The sequence below is a fragment of the Podarcis cretensis genome (genome assembly GCF_951804945.1).
Source record: "Podarcis cretensis genome assembly, chromosome: 13".
Lineage (NCBI taxonomy): Eukaryota > Metazoa > Chordata > Lepidosauria > Squamata > Lacertidae > Podarcis > Podarcis cretensis.
The window spans coordinates 18,053,719-18,071,607 of NC_137182.1; the positions used below are offsets into that span (position 1 = coordinate 18,053,719).

The following is a 17,889-nucleotide window of genomic DNA, read 5'->3' on the forward strand; positions in this document are numbered from 1 at the left end:
GCCACTCTTCATTTTTTTTATTACTTGTGCTGTTTCATCTATTTCTATATTGGAGTTTAGGGCCTCAACTTCTTCTTTTTCAATTCTTGGTAATTTATTTTGTTGTAAAAACTCTTCCATTTTATTAACCTCTAATTGTTCTTGTTTATACAAATCTTTATAAAAGTTTAAGAATTTTATTTTTATTTTTACTGGGTCTGTTATTTCCTCCCCTTGGTCCAAAATTTTATTTATAACTTTTTTTGTTTGCTTTTCCTTTATCATCCATGCTAACAACTTACCGGGCTTATTGGCAGATTCAAAATACCTTTGTTTTGCCCATTTAATTTTATTTTCTACTTCCTTATTTAATATACTAGAGATATGGGATTGCAATATCTTAATTTTTTGTAATATTTCATGACTTTTTGGATTTTTGATCAACTCTTTTTCATTAATTCTTATCTGTTTAGTTAGCTCTTGGATATTATTGTATTTTATCCTCTTCAGCCTAGCCATTTGTTGTATTCCAAGACCCCTCATGTATGCTTTACTTGCGTCCCAAACTACATTTATATCTGTATTTTGTTTCCCATTTATCTCCGAAAAATTCCGCTAACTATTTTTGCTTGCGTCACCCATTGGTCGTCTCTCCATATCTCATTGTTCATCCTCCACCTTCCCTTTGTTTGCTTTTTAATTTCCATATGTATTGTTACTGGATTATGGTCTGATATAGTCCTTCCCATAATTTCTGCTTTTTCTAAGAAGAGGATCAGCCCTTTAGAAATCCAGATAGCATCTAACCTCCCACCTGATTTTTTAGCTTCTGAGAACTGTGTAATATCTTTCCCATTAGGGTGTTTAATTCTCCATGAGTCATAGAGGTCAAAGTTATCCACCATCTGGAAAAATTTCAAGCTCCAGTGTAAGAGCACATTCTCCCCTTGTGTGCAGAAAAGCTACTCATGGAGTAAGACACTGAAGTGCCAGACCTGTCCCCTTTTTGTGTGAGCAACTTCCTTTGCATGCAGAGAACCTGTTAGTGGGGTCTTGGAATACAACCGACCCAACCCTGCACTGTGCGGATACAATCCTGCACTGTGCTGCTACTTCCAAAGCAGCATCACTGCACAGAAGTTACAGGGAGATCCCAGCCCAGACTGAGACGAGTAGGAGACAGCTGGCAGGTGGAGCTGGAGAAAAACGTAGCTGTGGCTGGGGAAATGGGATGGGGAACAGCAAGGAAGAGGATTTTAAACCTGTTTTTTAGTTTTTGCTGAGCTTGATAAACAATATCATTCTTGTTGGACTCTTTGGTGAGAGAATCCCAGAAGAGATTTAACATGGCAACTCATGCAGCAAATAAAGGCATGAAATTTAGGTGTTAAAACCTTAAAATGTACCCCTTCTAGTTGATCCCATAATCCACCAATTCCATAGCACAAAGACAGGTTGCATAATTAATAGGTTGTACATTGTTTACTTGCAAAGCTCTTCAAAGGTCAGATTCATGTGCTTTTCCATACAGCAGTCAGTTGTGCAGGCAGTCAAACATAGCTTGGAACAAAAATGGCTACAGTTCCTAAAATATTGGTATAGAAAACACTGTACAGACAGACTTGAGGCATCATGAGTGCCAAAAAGGAGAGACATATTCATTACCTCACAGTTCCTATTTTTCTTCCAATGCAGCTCCATCCCTTCCTCAGGACTGTCTCCTTCAACAACTCTGCTGGAGAAACAGTATCTTTTGGTGAGAACTGGGAAGTAGAAGCTGGCTTTGATATCACCAACATGGTCACTTTTCCAAATAACTCCTTTGTGAGGGTCAAGGTTGGAAGGGTGGGTGTAGAGGCTACACCTGACCAGACATTCACCCTTGATGACAACAGAATGGTTTGGCACAGAAGCTTTCACCAGGTGGGCCATAATTCCTACATCCATGAGATATAGGAAAACAATGGTATTGCACTCTTAGATTTTGCTCTGCACTACATAAGAACATAATGTGAGCTTGCTGGATCAGTCCAATGGCCCATCTTGACCAGGATAACACCCATGGCCAGTCTTGTCCTGCATCTGGATATGGCATGCATGTGACTGTTAGCTTGTGTGTCTCTCTATCTCAGGGTACTTCATGAGTATCTTGTCAAGAATAAGGAGTTTGTTGCTCTGATGGGAAGGAAGCAGGTACTATGGAGTTTGTGGGCAGCTGTTTTTCTCACCAGCAGTGGAATGAGGAAATTGATTTCTTAGACTGAGGAAGACTCAAACAATGGGGTCCAAGGAATTTTTTTAAAAATCAGCCCCCCCCCTCCAAAGAGGCTCTCTTCCCTACATATCTTTAGGCGCCAGATGAAAACATACCTCTTCTCCCAGTTTGTTGTCAGATTAAAGTATCTCTGGCCTTTTGATCTGCAGTTAATATTGTGTGAGTTGTTACCATGTAAGGTACAGGTAGGTAGCCGTGTTGGTCTGCCATAGTCGAAACAAAATCTGAAGAAGTGTGCATGCGCACAAAAGCTCATATCAATAACAAACTTAGTTGGTCTCTAAGGTTCTACTGGAATGATTTTTTTTAATTTTGTTTCATGTAAGGTAGATATTTATGGTTTTATACAGAAAATGACCCTGTGATCAGAGGAAAGGAGGTATATAAAACAAACAAACAAACAATCCTGGTTGTCAGAGTAGCCAACTAGATACCTGTGGGAAACCTACAGGTTGGATTTGAGCAGAAGATCACTCTCCACACAGATTTGTAGCTCATTCTTGGGACTATGAAGACTTACAACACCTTCTAAAAATGACACCAATTCTATGAAGACTTACAACACCTTATAGAAGTGACACCAAAGAAGGATGTTCTTCTCCTTATAGGGGATTGGAATGCTAAAGTAGGGAATCAAGAGGTAAAAGGAACAACTGGCAATTTTGGCCTTGGAGATCAAAACGAAGCAGGGCAAAGGCTAATAGAGTTCTGTCAAGAGAACAAGCTGGTCATCACAAACACGCTTTTCCAGCAACACAAGAGACGACTCTACGCATGGACATCACCAGATGGGCAGCATCGAAATCAGATTGATTCTCTGCAGCCAAAGATGGAGAAGCTCTATACAGTCAGCAAAAACAAGATCTGGAGCTGACTGTGGCTCAGATCATCAGCTTCTTATAATCAGATTCAAGCTTAAACTGAAGAAAGTAGGAAAAACCACTGGGCCGGTAAGATACAATCTAAATCAAATCCTGTATGAATACAAAGTGGAAGTGAGGAACAGGTTTAAGGATTTAGATTTGGTGGACAGAGTGCCTGAAGAACTATGGGTGGAGGCTCGCAGGAGGCAGCAACAAAAACCATCCCAATGAAAAGGAAATGCTAGAAAGCAAAGTGGCTGTCCAACGAGGCCTTACAAATAGCGGGGGAGAGAAGGCAAGCAAAATGCGAGGGAGATAGTGAAAGATACAGGAAATTGAATGCAGATTTCCAAAAAATAGCAAGGAGAGACAAGAAGGCCTTCTTAAACGAGCAATGCAAAGAAATAGAGGAAAACAACAGAATGGGAAGAACCAGAGATCTGTTCAAGAAAACTGGAGATATGAAAGGAACATTTCGTACAAAGATTACCATAATAAAGGACAAAAGTGGTAAGGACCTAACAGAAGCAGAAGACATCAAGAAGATTGGAAAGAATACACAGAGGAATTATACCAGAAAGATATGGATGGCTCGTACACCCCAGGTAGTGTGGTTGCTGACCTTGAGCCAGACATCCTGGAGAGTGAAGTCAAATGGGCCCTAGAAAGCACTGCTAATAACAAGGCCAGTGGAAGTGGTGGTATTCCAGCTGAACTATTTAAAATTTTAAAAGATGATGCTGTTAAGCTGCTACACTCAATATGCCAGCAAGTTTGGAAAACTCAGCAGTGGCCAGAGGATTGGAGAAGATCAGTCTACATCCCAATCCCAAAGAAGGGCAGTGCCAAAGAATGCGCTAACTACCGCACAATTGCACTCATTTGACACGCTAGCAAGGTTATGCTTAAAATTCTACAAGGAAGGCTCAAGCAGTATGTGGACCCAGAACTCCCAGAAGTGCAAGTTGGATTTAGAAGAGGCAGAGGAACCAGAGACCAAACTGCAAACATGCACTGGATTATGGAGAAGGCTAGAGAGTTACAGAAAGACATCTACTTCTGCTTCATTGACTATGCAAAAGCCTTTGACTGTGTCGACCACAGCAAACTATGGCAAGTTCTTAAAGAAATGGGAGTGCCTGATCACCTCATCTGTCTTCTGAGAAACCTCTATGTGGGACAAGAAGCTACAGTTAGAACTGGATATGGAACAACTGATTGGTTCAAAATTGGGAAAGGAGTATGACAAGGCTGTATATTGTCTCCCTGCTTATTTAACTTATATGCAGAATTCATCATGCGAAAGGCTGGGCTGGATGAATCCCTAGCCAGAATTAAGATCGCCGGAAGAAATATCAACAACCTCAGATATGCAGATGACACAACCTTGATGGCAGAAAGTGAGGAGGAATTAAAGAACCTTTTATTGATGGTGAAAGAGGAGAGGGCAAAATATGGTCTGAAGCTCAACATCAAAAAAACAAAGATCATGGCCACTGGGCCCATCACCTCCTGGCAAATAGAAGGGGAAGAAATGGAGGCAGCGAGAGATTTTACTTTCTTGGGCTCCGTGATCACTGCAGATGGTGACAGCAGCCACGAAATTAAAAGACGCCTGCTTCTTGGGAGAAATGCAATGACAAACCTAGACAGCATCTTAAAAAGCAGAGGATGAGATGGTTGGATAGTGTTCTCGAAGCTACCAGAATGAATTTGACCAAACTGAGGGAGGCAGTGGAAGACAGAAGTGCCTGGCGTGCTCTGGTCCATGGGGTCACGAAGAATCGGACACGACTAAACGACTAAACAACAACAACAAAATGAGTATTTTAAATTGTTAAACAAAATTTAATTAAGAAAAATACATGAAAAAAATAATAATGCTGAAACTTACCATGTTTGTGTTGGTTTCTATTTCCCTCACTGAGCAGCAAACGCAGTCACAAGGCTTTGTTTACATTCCACAGTCAGAGTTGCTGTTGGGTTTCCCACGGGAATGGGAGACTGGATGTGACGTTCACTGGTTTCCTGTTTTTCACTGTTCTCTCGGTATTTCTTTGTTTCCGAGGGGAGTTGCTTCTCTGCTCTCGCAGAGGCAAGATGCATGTTTGTATTCTCTCAGCATGGAAGTGTAAATAAAGTTAAGTATGTGGCACATACTGCTCATCCTTCCGCTGTGTGGACTACGCTGTTCAGGCTCCAGATAAGGAGCCTGTAAATCTCACAGTTTGAGCCCCTTTCAGGCATTCACGAAGAATGCATGAGGATGCAAATGGGGAAGAGGATTGAGAATTCATCTTCACCAGCACAGCTCCTATTGTCCCCATGTTGTTATTTAGTCATTTAGTCGTGTCCGACTCTTTGTGACCCCATGGACCAGAGCACGCCAGGCACTCCTGTCTTCCACTGCCTCCCGCAGTTTGGTCAAGCTCATACTGGTAGCTTCGAGAACACTATCCAACCATCTCGTCCTCTGCTTTTTAAGATGCTGTCTAGGTTTGTCATTACTTTTCTCCCAAGAAGCAGGTGTCTTTTAGTTTTGTAACTGCTGTCACCATTTGCAGTGATCACGCTGACTGTATAGAGCTTCTCCATCTTTGGCTGCAGAGAATATAATCAATTTGATTTCGTTGATGCCCATCTGGTGATATCCATGTGCAGAGTCATCTCTTGTGTTGTTGGAAAAGAGTGTTTGTGATAACCAGCTTGTTCTCTTGACAGAACTCTATTAGCCTTTGCTCTGCTTTGTTTTGAACTCCAAGGTCAAACTTGCCAGTTGTTCCTTTTGTCTCTTTACTCTGTACTTCAGCATTCCAATCCCCTATAATGAGAAGAACATCCTTCTTTGGTGTCACTTCTATAAGGTGTTGTAAGTCTTCATAGAATTGGTCAATTTCAGTTTCTTCAGAAGCAGTAGTTGGTGCATAAACTTGGATTACTGTGATGTTAAAAGGTCTGCCTTGGATTCGTATCGAGATCATTCTATCATTTTTGAGATTGCATCCCAGTACAGCTTTTGCCACTCTTTTCTTGACTATGAGGGCCACTCCATTTCTTTTACGGGTTTCTTGCCCACAGTAGTAGATATGATGGTCATCCGAACTCACCCATTCCCGTCCATTTTAGTTCATTGATGCCCAAGATGTCAATGTTTCTTCTTGCCATCTCATTTTTGACCACCTCCAACTTACCCAGGTTCATGGTTCTTACATTCCAGGTTCTTATGCAATATTTTTCTTTACAGCATTGGACTTTCCTTTCGCTTCCAGGCATATCTGCAACTGAGCGTCCTTTCGGCTTTGGCCCAGCCGCTTCATCAGCTCTGAATCTACTTGTACTTGTCCTCTGCTCTTCCTCAGTAGCATGTTGGATGCCTTCCGACCTGAGGGGCTTATCTTCCAGCGTCATAACTTTTATATGCCTGTTGTCTTTGTCCATGGAGTTTTCTTGGCAGGGATACTGGAGTGGCTTGCTGGTTCCTCCTCCAGGTGGATCACGTTTGGTCAAAACTCTCCACTATGACCTGTTTATCTTGGGTGCCCTGCTCGGCATAGTTCATAGCTTCTCTGAGTTATTCAAGCGCCTTCGCCACGGCAAGGCAGTGATCCATGAAGGGGAAATACTCATTTTAACATCCTTATAATATCAATGACTTTCCTTCTTCTCTTTCCATGGTTTCTTTTACATATCATAAATCCCTGCATATTTTATATTTATTTTATAGAGACTGCATCCCATCTCAATACTTTTAATTTCCCTAATTGTCCTTATATTCTGAAGCAATATTTCTAACAGCAATGGAGATAGGGGACACACTTGTCTTGTTCCTTTTTCTATTTTGCATTTGTATAAAGGAATATTATTTATTAAAATTTTTGCGCATTGATTGATATAGATCACTTTAATTGCAGCCAGGAAAGAATTACCATTTTCTCTAATACTTTAATAAAAAATGACCATTGAATATAATCAAAGGCTTTCTCTGCATCTAAAAATATTAATGTGGCCTGTTGTTCATTTCTCACTTCCACATACTCTCTTAACTTAATTGCATTTCTTACAATGTCCTTCATTTGTTGGCCTGGTAGGAACCCAGCTTGGTCTCCGTGGACTGACTCAGTCAATGTCTTTTTTAGTCTGTTAGCTACAATTGTAGCAAATAGTTTATAGTCACAGTTCAATAAAGAAATAGGTCTGTAATTTTTTGTCTTTGCTAAGTCACTATCTTGTTTAGGGATCAGGGTAATAAATACGGGTGCATTCAAACCTGGCCGATTTTCTTTGGGTACTCGGGGGTATGTTACAATCACTCAAATAAGATTCCATTTTCTCGCTTCCTCTTTTCCACAGTGATATAATGAAGTATAATTTTTTTCAAACACTTTCCTTATTTCTTTTGGGTTAATCAAATATTTATCCCCATCCATAATATTATTTATTGTCTGATTCATTCCTTCTTTTTTAAGTTGCCATGCCAACAGTTTACCAGGCTTATTGGCAAATTTAAAAAAGTATGTTTCATTACTTTAATTTTCTGTTCAAACCTTTGATTAACTAACATCAAAAATTGTGTGTATTTTTTTTAAAAAAAACAAAATGAAAAAGAAAATGAGTAGCTTGGCACCGAGTTTTGAATGAGTAGTTTAGTGTCTTCCTCCTGCTGGCTGAAAGAGAATGGAAACAAAAAGTGCTAATGATTTCTGTGTGCTAAAATGTTTAAGTGTTTCTTTAAATGGGCAGGTTCCACCCCTTTCTGTGTGCAACCCAAGTTGTCCTCTTGGTTCCAGCAAGGAAAAGAAGGAGGGGGAGCCATTCTGCTGCTATGATTGCATTCTATGTCCTCAAGGAAAGATTTCAATCCAGAAGGGTAAGAAACACAAAAGATATACTTTTCAAACATCAGAAATTTTAGAAATTATGGAAAAGTTATGGAAATATGCATTTTTGTACATTTTGTTTCATTGGAGATCTGTACCATTTTTCGGGGAAACTCTATTATGCTTTGTGTTGGTTCAAGAAGTACAATTTACATAACTTTCCCATCCAAATGTCAACAAATTCAAATTTCTCCTCCATCCCTATTGGCCCACAGCCCCCATAAAGGAATATGGACGTTGTCCTCGCCCCCCCAAAAAAAAGATTTGTCACCCATGATATACTGCAGACAATGCTGAGCTGAATGGACCTGTTATCTGAGTTGGTATGACACATTCCTGAGTTCCTGTTCTGAACAATTATAATGCAAGGCTGATTTGTATTTGTACTTACCAACTTCGTCCGTCTAAACTGCACAAGATGGTTTATGGGGAGTTAGTAAGCCATCACAGGACACCCCACACAACCAGTGGAAGAGGAAGGAGGGTGCGGACCACCCTGGGTGTAATCTCTGAGCAGGCTGACATGGCCACACCTCCCACCACCCACCCCAACACTCGCCGCGCTGGCAGCGCCCTCAGAGGCTTGCCACATGGGCAGCTAGCAGCGCCCCCCCACTTGCCGCTTGGGCAGCGGGCCTCTAGGGACGCTTGCCGTGTGGGTGGCTAGCCCAGCCCCTGTGGGCCAGATAGCCCCACCCTCATGCCGCTCTGGGTGTCAGAGCAAGTAGCTCCGCCTCTGCACATGACCCAACACAAAGTGCTGAGGTGGGGTTCTCATGCATCACTCTCAATCTGGTTACTCTGCAAATATCTGTGATATATCTAATTTAAGCTTATGAGTTCCATACCAAGCACCATTAGTAGTTGCTTTGCAACACATCTGAAATTTGAATGTATTATGTTCTCTCCAGATATGGATGACTGTATTGCATGCCCTGAAGATCACTATCCAAACATGGAACAATCACAATGCATTCTAAAGACCATCAGCTTCCTGTCTTTTAAAGAGCCCTTGGGGATGAGCTTAGCATTGTTGGCTCTTTCTCTCTCTCTCCTCACACTGGTGGTCCTAGTCATCTTCATTAAACATCAGGACACACCCATTGTCATAGCAAACAATCGGGACCTCACATACACTCTCCTCACTTTCCTCCTGCTCTGCTTCCTCTGCCCATTGATCTTCCTCAGCCCACCAGAAAGAGTGAGCTGCCTGCTCCGACAAATGGCTTTTGGCCTTGTTTTCACAGTGACCGTTTCTTGTGTTCTGGCCAAAACCATCATGGTGGTTCTGGCCTTTGTGGCCACCAAACCAGGATCCCGAATGAGGAAATGGGTGGGGAAAAGACTTGGAGGTGCCATTGTGTTTTCTTGTTCCCTTGTCCAAGTGGGCATTTGCAGTGTGTGGTTAGGAATCCTTCCCCCATTCCCTGATTCTGACATGCACACAATGATGAGAGAAATCATTCTAGGGTGCCATGAAGGGTCAGTTGCCCTGTTTTACTGTGTCCTGGGCTACATGGGCTTTTTGGCCATTGTTAGCTTTGTAGTGGCTTTTTTAGCCCGGAAACTGCCTGAGAGCTTCAATGAAGCCAAATTCATCACCTTCAGCATGTTCTTGTTTTGTAGTGTTTGGATCTCCTTTGTTCCAGTGTACCTGAGCACCAAGGGGAAATACATGGTGGCTGTGGAGATCTTCTCCATCTTAGCCTCCAGTGCTGGCTTACTTGGTTCCATCTTTGCTCCCAAATGCTACATCATTGTGTTGAGGCCTGATCTTAACAGCAAGGATCAGTTAATAAAGAGGAAATAATTTGGCCACCTCATGAGAAGAGAAGACTCCCTGCAAAAGACCCTGATGTTGGGAAAGATGGAGGGCACAAGGAGAAGGGGACGACAGAGGACGAGATGGTTGGACAGTGTTCTCGAAGCTACCAGCATGAGTTTGACCAAACTGTGGGAGGCAGTGGAAGACAGAAGTGCCTGGCATGCTCTGATCCATGGGGTCATGAAGAGTCGGACATGACTAAACAACTAAACAACAACAACAATAAATTATACCATCATCTTTTTGGTTTTTTCCACCAAACTATGAGCAATATATGGGACGCGGGTGGCATTGTGGGTAAATCCTCAGCGCCTAGGGCTTGGCGATCGCATGGTCAGCGGTTCGAATCCCCGTGGTGGGGTGAGCTCCCCTCTGCGGTCCCTGCTCCTGCCCACCTAGCAGTTCGAAAGCACCCCTAAAGTGCAAGTAGATAAATAGGTACCGCTTTCTAGCGGGAAGGTAAACGGCGTTTCCGTGTGCTGCGCTTGTGCCGGCTCACCAGAGCAGCTTCGTCACGCTGGCCACGTGACCCGGAAGTGTCTCCAGACAGCGCTGGCCCCCGGCCTCTTAAGTGAGATGGGCGCACAACCCTAGAGTCGGACACGACTGGCCCGTACAGGCAGGGGTACCTTTACCTTTACCTATGAGCAATATAATCTATCTTTATCCACATCATTAAATTATGTTGTGTTTTATGTGTTGCAATTGCTATGTTAAAATCCCCTATGGTTTCTCTGAGTCAGGAGCCCCTCATCTTGTTTTAACCCTAAGGTTTATTTGGAAACCAAAAAACTTTTATGAGTACCATAAAATATTGAGACCTGACTAGAACCTCAGAGGATAATTGATTAGAAACTGAACAAGAAAAATCAATACACATTTTTTAAGAAGGCATTTTTTAAGAAGGCTAGTTCCTTTCTAGGCTTTTTCCCCTCAGTAAGGCTTCAGTAGAGTTGCTACTGTTGTGATGAACCAGTCTCAGAGATTTCAGTACAGCGAGTCCCACTTACTTGGGGGTTATGTTCAAGTGCCCCCCACACATAAATGAAGATTGGATAAGTGGGGAACACCATCTAAATCCTTTTGAATGTCTTCTCTGCTGCTCTCCCTCCATTCCAGATCAAGAATACTGCACCTAAAATACCCACATCTGGAATTCTGGGGGCTGACTGGAGGATGTGTGGAAAAGTTGCTGCTTCTGTTGCTCTTCTATGCACATTAGCTGTCAGGTGGGGGGGGGCTGAGTAGCGTAAACAACCCCCTGCTGCACCTCCAATCTCTGCCCTCACAAGCCATGAGAACTCTCCAGCTCTCTCCCTCCATAACTGGGTATTAATTTATTTATTTTGATATGCTGGACTGTTCCTGGCAGATTTATTTAAACTCACTGGTCCAGTCACAAAAGACTTTGGGGTTGCGCGCTCATCTCGCTCTATAGGCCGAGGGAGCCTGCGTTTGTCTGCAGACAGCTTCCGGGTCATGTGGCCAGTCATGTGGTCATGACTAAGCCACTTATGGTGGACCAGAGCAGCACACGGAAACGCCGTTTACCTTCCCACCAGAGCGGTACCTATTGATCTACTTGCACTTTGATGTGCTTTTCAACTGCTAGGTGGGCAGGAGCAGGGACCGAACAACAGGAGCTCACCCCTCACAAGCGATCTTCTGATCGGCAAGCGCAGAATGCTTCTAAATGAATATTTTGAAGTAAATGCATTTTGAACATGAGTGAAATTAAGCTCCATTTTATTAGAAAATATAATACAACCACACACTACTTTTTGTTTATTACTTCTGTATAGTGTCTCACTGACTAGTTGTGAGGTGCTTTTCGGTCAGGAACACAAATAGTTGTTTGTGGGAATCTCTCACCAAAATGTTCGTTCCCCAAACCTGGATCTTGGAATCCAGAGCATTCTCCTTTTTTGATTCCTATTTTTCCTTTCTACCAATGCAAACCACCCACAAAACTCTTTTTTTTGCTTTTAAATTATGCTTTATTATACTTACTTACATCTGTACAACATAAACTTAAATTCATTGTTGTCAGTAAACCGAATAATCAAAAATCAGATAAAATACGAACACTTTAAAAATAAATTTTCATCCAAAGCGCCTGACTTTCCGTCCTTTCCATATTTCATTCATTTTAAACCTTTTGCATAAGCTTGTCTACTTGTTTAGTAATAAAGTAAAAATATCCATGTCTTTTTCCTTTTGCATGAATTATTTACAGAGGTTGTTCAAAGGCTGCTACCGAGTTTAAATTACAGCAACTGTTCTCAAGGTAATTCTTGAAAACTAATGAACTGGTGTTCAGTTGGGAAATTTTGGGAGGCCAGATTAATTATTTGCACTGGTCAGCATTGATAAGAGACTAGCTCACTGTTCTTCTCTTCCTCATTGCTGTTAATACTGCATGCTCTTTTGTCGTCCCATAAACAGACAGAAGCCACTTTGGATGAAAAATCAGAAGCAGGCGTTTGTTTGTTTTTTGGCCATTTTCTGATGTTCCTGATGTAAAGAGAGCTTGTTATCATCACAGCTGTAATTATCACTCTCCGCATAGCTAAGTCTCCCTTGGATAATGTCTCAGTAGATTTCAAGAGAATACTAACCAATGTCAAAACATGGGTATTATAACATCTTCTTGCCATTTTAAGCAAGAGATAGAAGAGAAAGGATTTTCACTTTTCTCTTCATCAAGTTGTAAAATAGGATTTTATTCTGTGAATTGATAGAGAAGTGATGTTCATGATAAGGCAGAATATTGTACTGAGGGTGGTTGTGAAGCAAGATTTATGTGCTGGATGGAAATAAGACGGTTTGATGAGAAAGAATATTTGCTTCAGCATGCTGCTGTTTATTGTGCCCCTTCTCTTTCGTCTGCCACATCTGGTGTGCAAACATACCACAAGTTGCACTGCCCATGATCTGTCCAGAATTCCACATGAATACTACCAACCTGGTCATCTTATTGTTGGCGGACTTGCTTCTCACCTCCTTACTGCTTTTGACAAAGAAAACTTCAAAGAAAGGCTAACTACCCATCAGCTTCTTAATACCTTGTAAACACTTCAAATGTTGAATAATCAGATGATACTGAAATCTCCCCTAGCTCTAACCAGGCTTCCTCAGAAGCTAGTTCCATGGATTTAAGTGGGATTTATATCTAGGCAGATGGAGGGGGGCATTTCCAAAGCTGAAGAGTTGGCTTGGAAGAAAGGAGATGCAGATCTGAATGTGTCAGTGAGATGAGAGAGCCTGGTCTTGTTGATGTGTGCTCTCCTCCTCACAACCCACCAAATCTCTTCCAAGGAGAGTTTAACTAGGGGAGGACTCACAGACCAAACCTTCCTAGTTTAAAATGGAAAGCCCTTCTCTGTTCTTTCACCTCAGAAACTCTGCTGTGACTGGTCTTAATGGTTCACCTCTATTAAAGGAGAAAGGGAGACTGAAATGAAGGTGTCTCCTTCCCTCCCACCCACCCACCCTGCCAACGTATTTGTTTTTACCACCACAGCCATTAGGGACACACACAGGGCCAGCCCAAAACCCTTTGCTGCCTGAGGTGAATAAAGTTAAATGGTTCACCTATTTTAACGATTGGATTAGAAACATTCAGACTGTATTCAGCTGAAGGTAGTGATCAGTGAAGAAATGTCAGTTAACAGTCACTTGGGAGAAGTTCTGAGGGATGTGTAAGTTCCAATTCAGCGGTAAAGATCAGGTTTTCCTGGAGGTAAATGGCAGGACTTGGGGAAGTCTGAATGAGCCCTACATGAAGCTAAAATGCTGCTCACTTCTTATTAGAAGAACATTATAAAAGCACATTTCTTAAATGAGCTCAGCTGTCCAAGCAGCCAAGAATATAATCTGAGGAGTTTGACAGTCAGTGGCACATTGTACCTAGCTGCTAAACTAATCTGTATGTGAACCGGACAGGAGTTGAGGCTTAGGGAAGTTGGTATGAGAGAAAAGGCGTTAGAGGCTGGTGTTAGCAAGAGCATCTCTTGGATGTTCCAAAAGTGTTGTCAAGTATATAATGAGCCCCAAAGTAAATATCAATATTGGGGGAATTCAATTTAGTTCATATTTACTGTAAATGGGAAGCTACAAAAAAAAATACTCTTAAAAATATATCTAAACCAATATATTTCAAAATCATTTGAAATTCAAACTTCTGCAGTTTGAAGAATCATAAAGAGACCCCTTAGAGGAAAAAATGCATAGCCTATCTCCCAATGATACAGCATAAAATTCTCATTGCAGAATTGTGCCAAAGAACTACCAGCATATTCTGGCCTTGGTATTTGCTGTCAAGGAGATCAATGAGAACCCCAAGATCTTACCCAATATTACACTGGGATTCCACATCTACGACAATTATTTTGATGAAAGGATGACGTACCGGGCAGCTCTGAACCTTCCCTCTACCCTTATACCCAACTACAAGTGCAACATCCAGAAACACCTGGTGGCAGTTATTGGGGGACTGGACTTGGATACCTCCGTCTACCTGGCAAACATCTTGGGCATCTACAAGATTCCCCAGGTAAGATGCTGCCATGGGGGTTTCCACACTCATCCATCACGGTCTTTTCTATCTAGAAAGGATTTGCATATTAGAGAAATAGTTGTGAGAGACAAAGGAGAGTGATCCTGCCCTTCACAAAAAGTGTTCCCATTGTGCTTTGCGCAATTAAATAGAATGTGTAGCACCAAGCTGCCAGGTGACATTAAGTTATCAGCATAATAAAAACATGTCTGCTCTAGGTGGCCAATCCTCTCCCCCATTCTTAGGCACACTGGCCATTTCTCTCTGATGGAGGTCTGAGAAGTGAATGCTACGTCCATCTAGCTTGGTGTCTCAGGTTCAGCTGATGATGCCACCCCTCCATAGGGATATCCTATTGAATAATAATAATGTTACTGTTTATACCCCACCCATTTTACTGGGTTGCCCCAGCCATTATGAGCGGCTTCCATCATATGTAAAAACATAATAAAACATTAAACATTTTTAAAACTTCCTTATATGGGATTGTCTTCAGATGGCTCGGGGATTGGATAACTCCATACCCTCCAACATTTCTGATGAAAAGAAGGACATCCTAAGGAAAAATGGGGCACTGTGGGATCAAATCAGAAACTGGGACTGCTTCTGTAAATCTGGGACTGTCCTTGGAAAATAGGGACACTAGGAGGGTCTGCTACTGTATTGCATGCCAGAGAGCTGCAGCACACCAAATGCCATGGAGAAGGGGAGAGTGAAGTGAATATATCTCCCTCCCACCCACCCACCCTGCCAACATATTTCTTTTTACCACCACAGTCATTAGAGATGCACAAGGGCCAACCCAAGACCCTTTGCTGCCTGAGGTAAACCAGAAAATGATACCCCAGTAGAACTGCAGTTTGCTAACGCTGCTGAGTTAGAGCATGGATTAGGAATATCTGATTCAGGGACAAAATGCAGCCCTCAAAACACTCTCCAGTCCTGCTCTCCCAACCCCTTGAGTGAGTTTGGCAGCTTGTTTTTTTACTGACTGAAAAGTGTCTTGGGATGGAGAAAAGGTAATGTGATAATGGAAGAGTGCTCATCTCACCTCACTTCCTTATCCACACACACCTAAAAACATGTATCAAAATTCCATGTTGTGGTTCGAGGACCCGACCCCCGCGAAGTGAAATGAAGACACAGGGACACGTGATATAAGGTTAATGGGCTAGAAAAGGCCACAACTTTATTGATTACAGCAATGAAAAGGTATTGGCTTAGGCATTGAATCGCGAAACAAGTGGGTTTATTCACCAGGGGTTCATCACCTGTTGATGCTAATCCAACTATAGGCTCACCCCTGATGTCACCGAGGGTCGTGCCATGGCCTCCCACCAAGCAGGCTTCGGACAGAATACACGACCGCCAGATTCCTTTAACGGAATACCCCTAAAAATTGAAGGCATAGGCGATGGCCACACCTAGCACTTCGACACACCACGACACATTATTCCAATGCTTAACCTACCCACCAATACCACAAAAAGTTGTGACGATTGCTACGAGTAGGCGAAAAATCCAAAAAGCCTAATGCCAAATGGAAAAACTCCTACCAGGCCCCCCGGGCAACCGGGGTGACTAACCTAAGGTCCATAGCAAGGCCAATGACCTAAGCCCTAACTCAAAGGGAGTGGAGGGTGGGTGACTCGCACAGGACGACGACGAGAACTGAGGCCGGGGAGAGGCTGGCACTGCAGCATAAAGGCTGCTGGACACGCCCCCCATGGCACCTGGTTGGACGGCCACTGGGGGGGGGCATGAGCGCCAGCCAGGTGAGCTGGAGGCAGGGGGCCGACTGACACCCTCTCACTTTTGCTTCATGGCCTACTGGTTGGAGATGGAAGCTGATCTCTTGCAAAGCTGTAGGCCTGCAAATTCCTATGCCCCACAAATAACCCAGAGATGCATTTTAAATAAAAGGACACATTCTACTCATGTAAAAACACGCTGATTCTCGGACTGTCCGTGGGCCTGATTTAGAAAATGATTGGGCCACATCCGGCCCCCGGGCCTTAGGTTGTCTACCCCAGTCCTAACCAGTCCGAAATTCCTTCCTGCAGTATCCTATTGGTCAGGAAACTGTAGTTACATACTTTTCTGATATGCCTTCTTCATGTCTTCTTCTTGATATGTGCTCCCAACTGTTACATACATCCCATGTCCATTTACATACATCCCATGTTCATGTAAATTGAGTGTTCAGACCCAGAAACCTCCCCCCCTAAATAAATTCACACTTGACTCAAATTTTGGTTTTGGGCAAAATTTAGGCCTCAACTTTATTGATTACAGAAAGTGAGTGGTTGCATAGGCTCTGGTTGGACTAGCTCCCTGCCATGCAGGTAGCGCTGACTCAGGGTTCCAGCATAGGTCAGCCAAGGGTGAACATCTGGATAGGCAAAAAGTCAGTAATGGACTATGTCTGCCACCCAGATGTCCCCCTGGACTCAGGCACGGACACAACCCCCTCACAGGGGTTGACAAAACCATTTGAGTCCCTGGATTCCTTTAACAGAATACCCTTCACATAGGGATGGCGAGAGCGTTCCCCCATCCCTATCACCTGAACCAGAGCCTATCCACAACCTTACAAGTTGTGACAATTTGCTACGTGGCAGGCGAAACCCAAATGACAACAGCCAATCAGCCAAGTGGGGAAAATTCCTGCCGTGCCCCTGTCCCAATGACAGACGGCACACGGTGGCATAGCAAGGTCAAGTGCAACAAGCCCTAAAGTAGGAAGAGGTGGGCGGGTGTTCCGAATGCATGCGCCCAAAGAGGAAGCTCTGGGTCATGTGCATAGGCATATATAGGTCCCTCAATCCATTTGGACTGTGCCCCATTGGCCAGATTGAACCCAGCATCGAGGGACCTACCAATTGGGTGCTGTGGCTGACCAATCTAACCCACCCCCAACACAGGGGATTGGATTCCAGGTCTCACTGCAACACATGCCCTCTTTAAGGGAGCACACGATTAAGCTGTATCTCCGCCTGGGGCGTGCTTACTAATATTCATGAAGCTTTTAAGCATGCACAATGCTCTCTTAACTATCCTCTGCCATTCTGAGTCACCCAGACCCTATACATCTATCAACTCTCCAGGGTGAGTGTGGGCTTCTAATACATTCTTTCATAGAGAACGCTGTTCCTAGCCATCTAATGGCAACTTTAACAAGGAAAGGAGCCTCTTTGGGAGGATTATCCAATTCAGCTAGCCTGTTTACTCCTCACAGCTGCTATGTCTCCTTTTTAGTATCTCCAGCAATTAAACTCAGGTTGTAATAAATTATTTTGCACAGATAGGAAGTTCTACAGAGGGGGACTTTGTGAATTTCTTGTGGGCAAAGAGTTTAAAAACAGAACCTCAGTGTCTCATGACAGGCATGGTTGTTCCTGCTCTTATTTATTTATTTATTTATTTATTTATTTATTTATTATTCCACACTCCCCTCCCTGCTTTCTGGAAACTGCTTTTTTGAGGCAACTTGCTCATCTTGCCTCCTGGGT

General features: G+C 43.0%; 1 protein-coding gene across 18 annotated transcripts in view; it reads left to right on the forward strand.

Moving 5' to 3' along the window:
* LOC307200595 (uncharacterized protein) overlaps nt 1-17,889 on the forward strand; it is a 188,433-nt gene that overhangs the window by 86,483 nt on the left and 84,061 nt on the right. For all 18 annotated transcript variants that reach the window (XR_013832401.1, XM_079949162.1, XM_079949171.1 and 15 more), the window contains one exon: nt 14,092-14,374. Coding sequence is in view for 17 of the 18 variants with exons in the window: in XM_079949162.1 (XP_079805288.1) it covers nt 14,092-14,374 (283 nt within the window). In the remaining variant the exon portion in view is untranslated. The remainder of the gene's footprint in view (nt 1-14,091; nt 14,375-17,889) is intronic.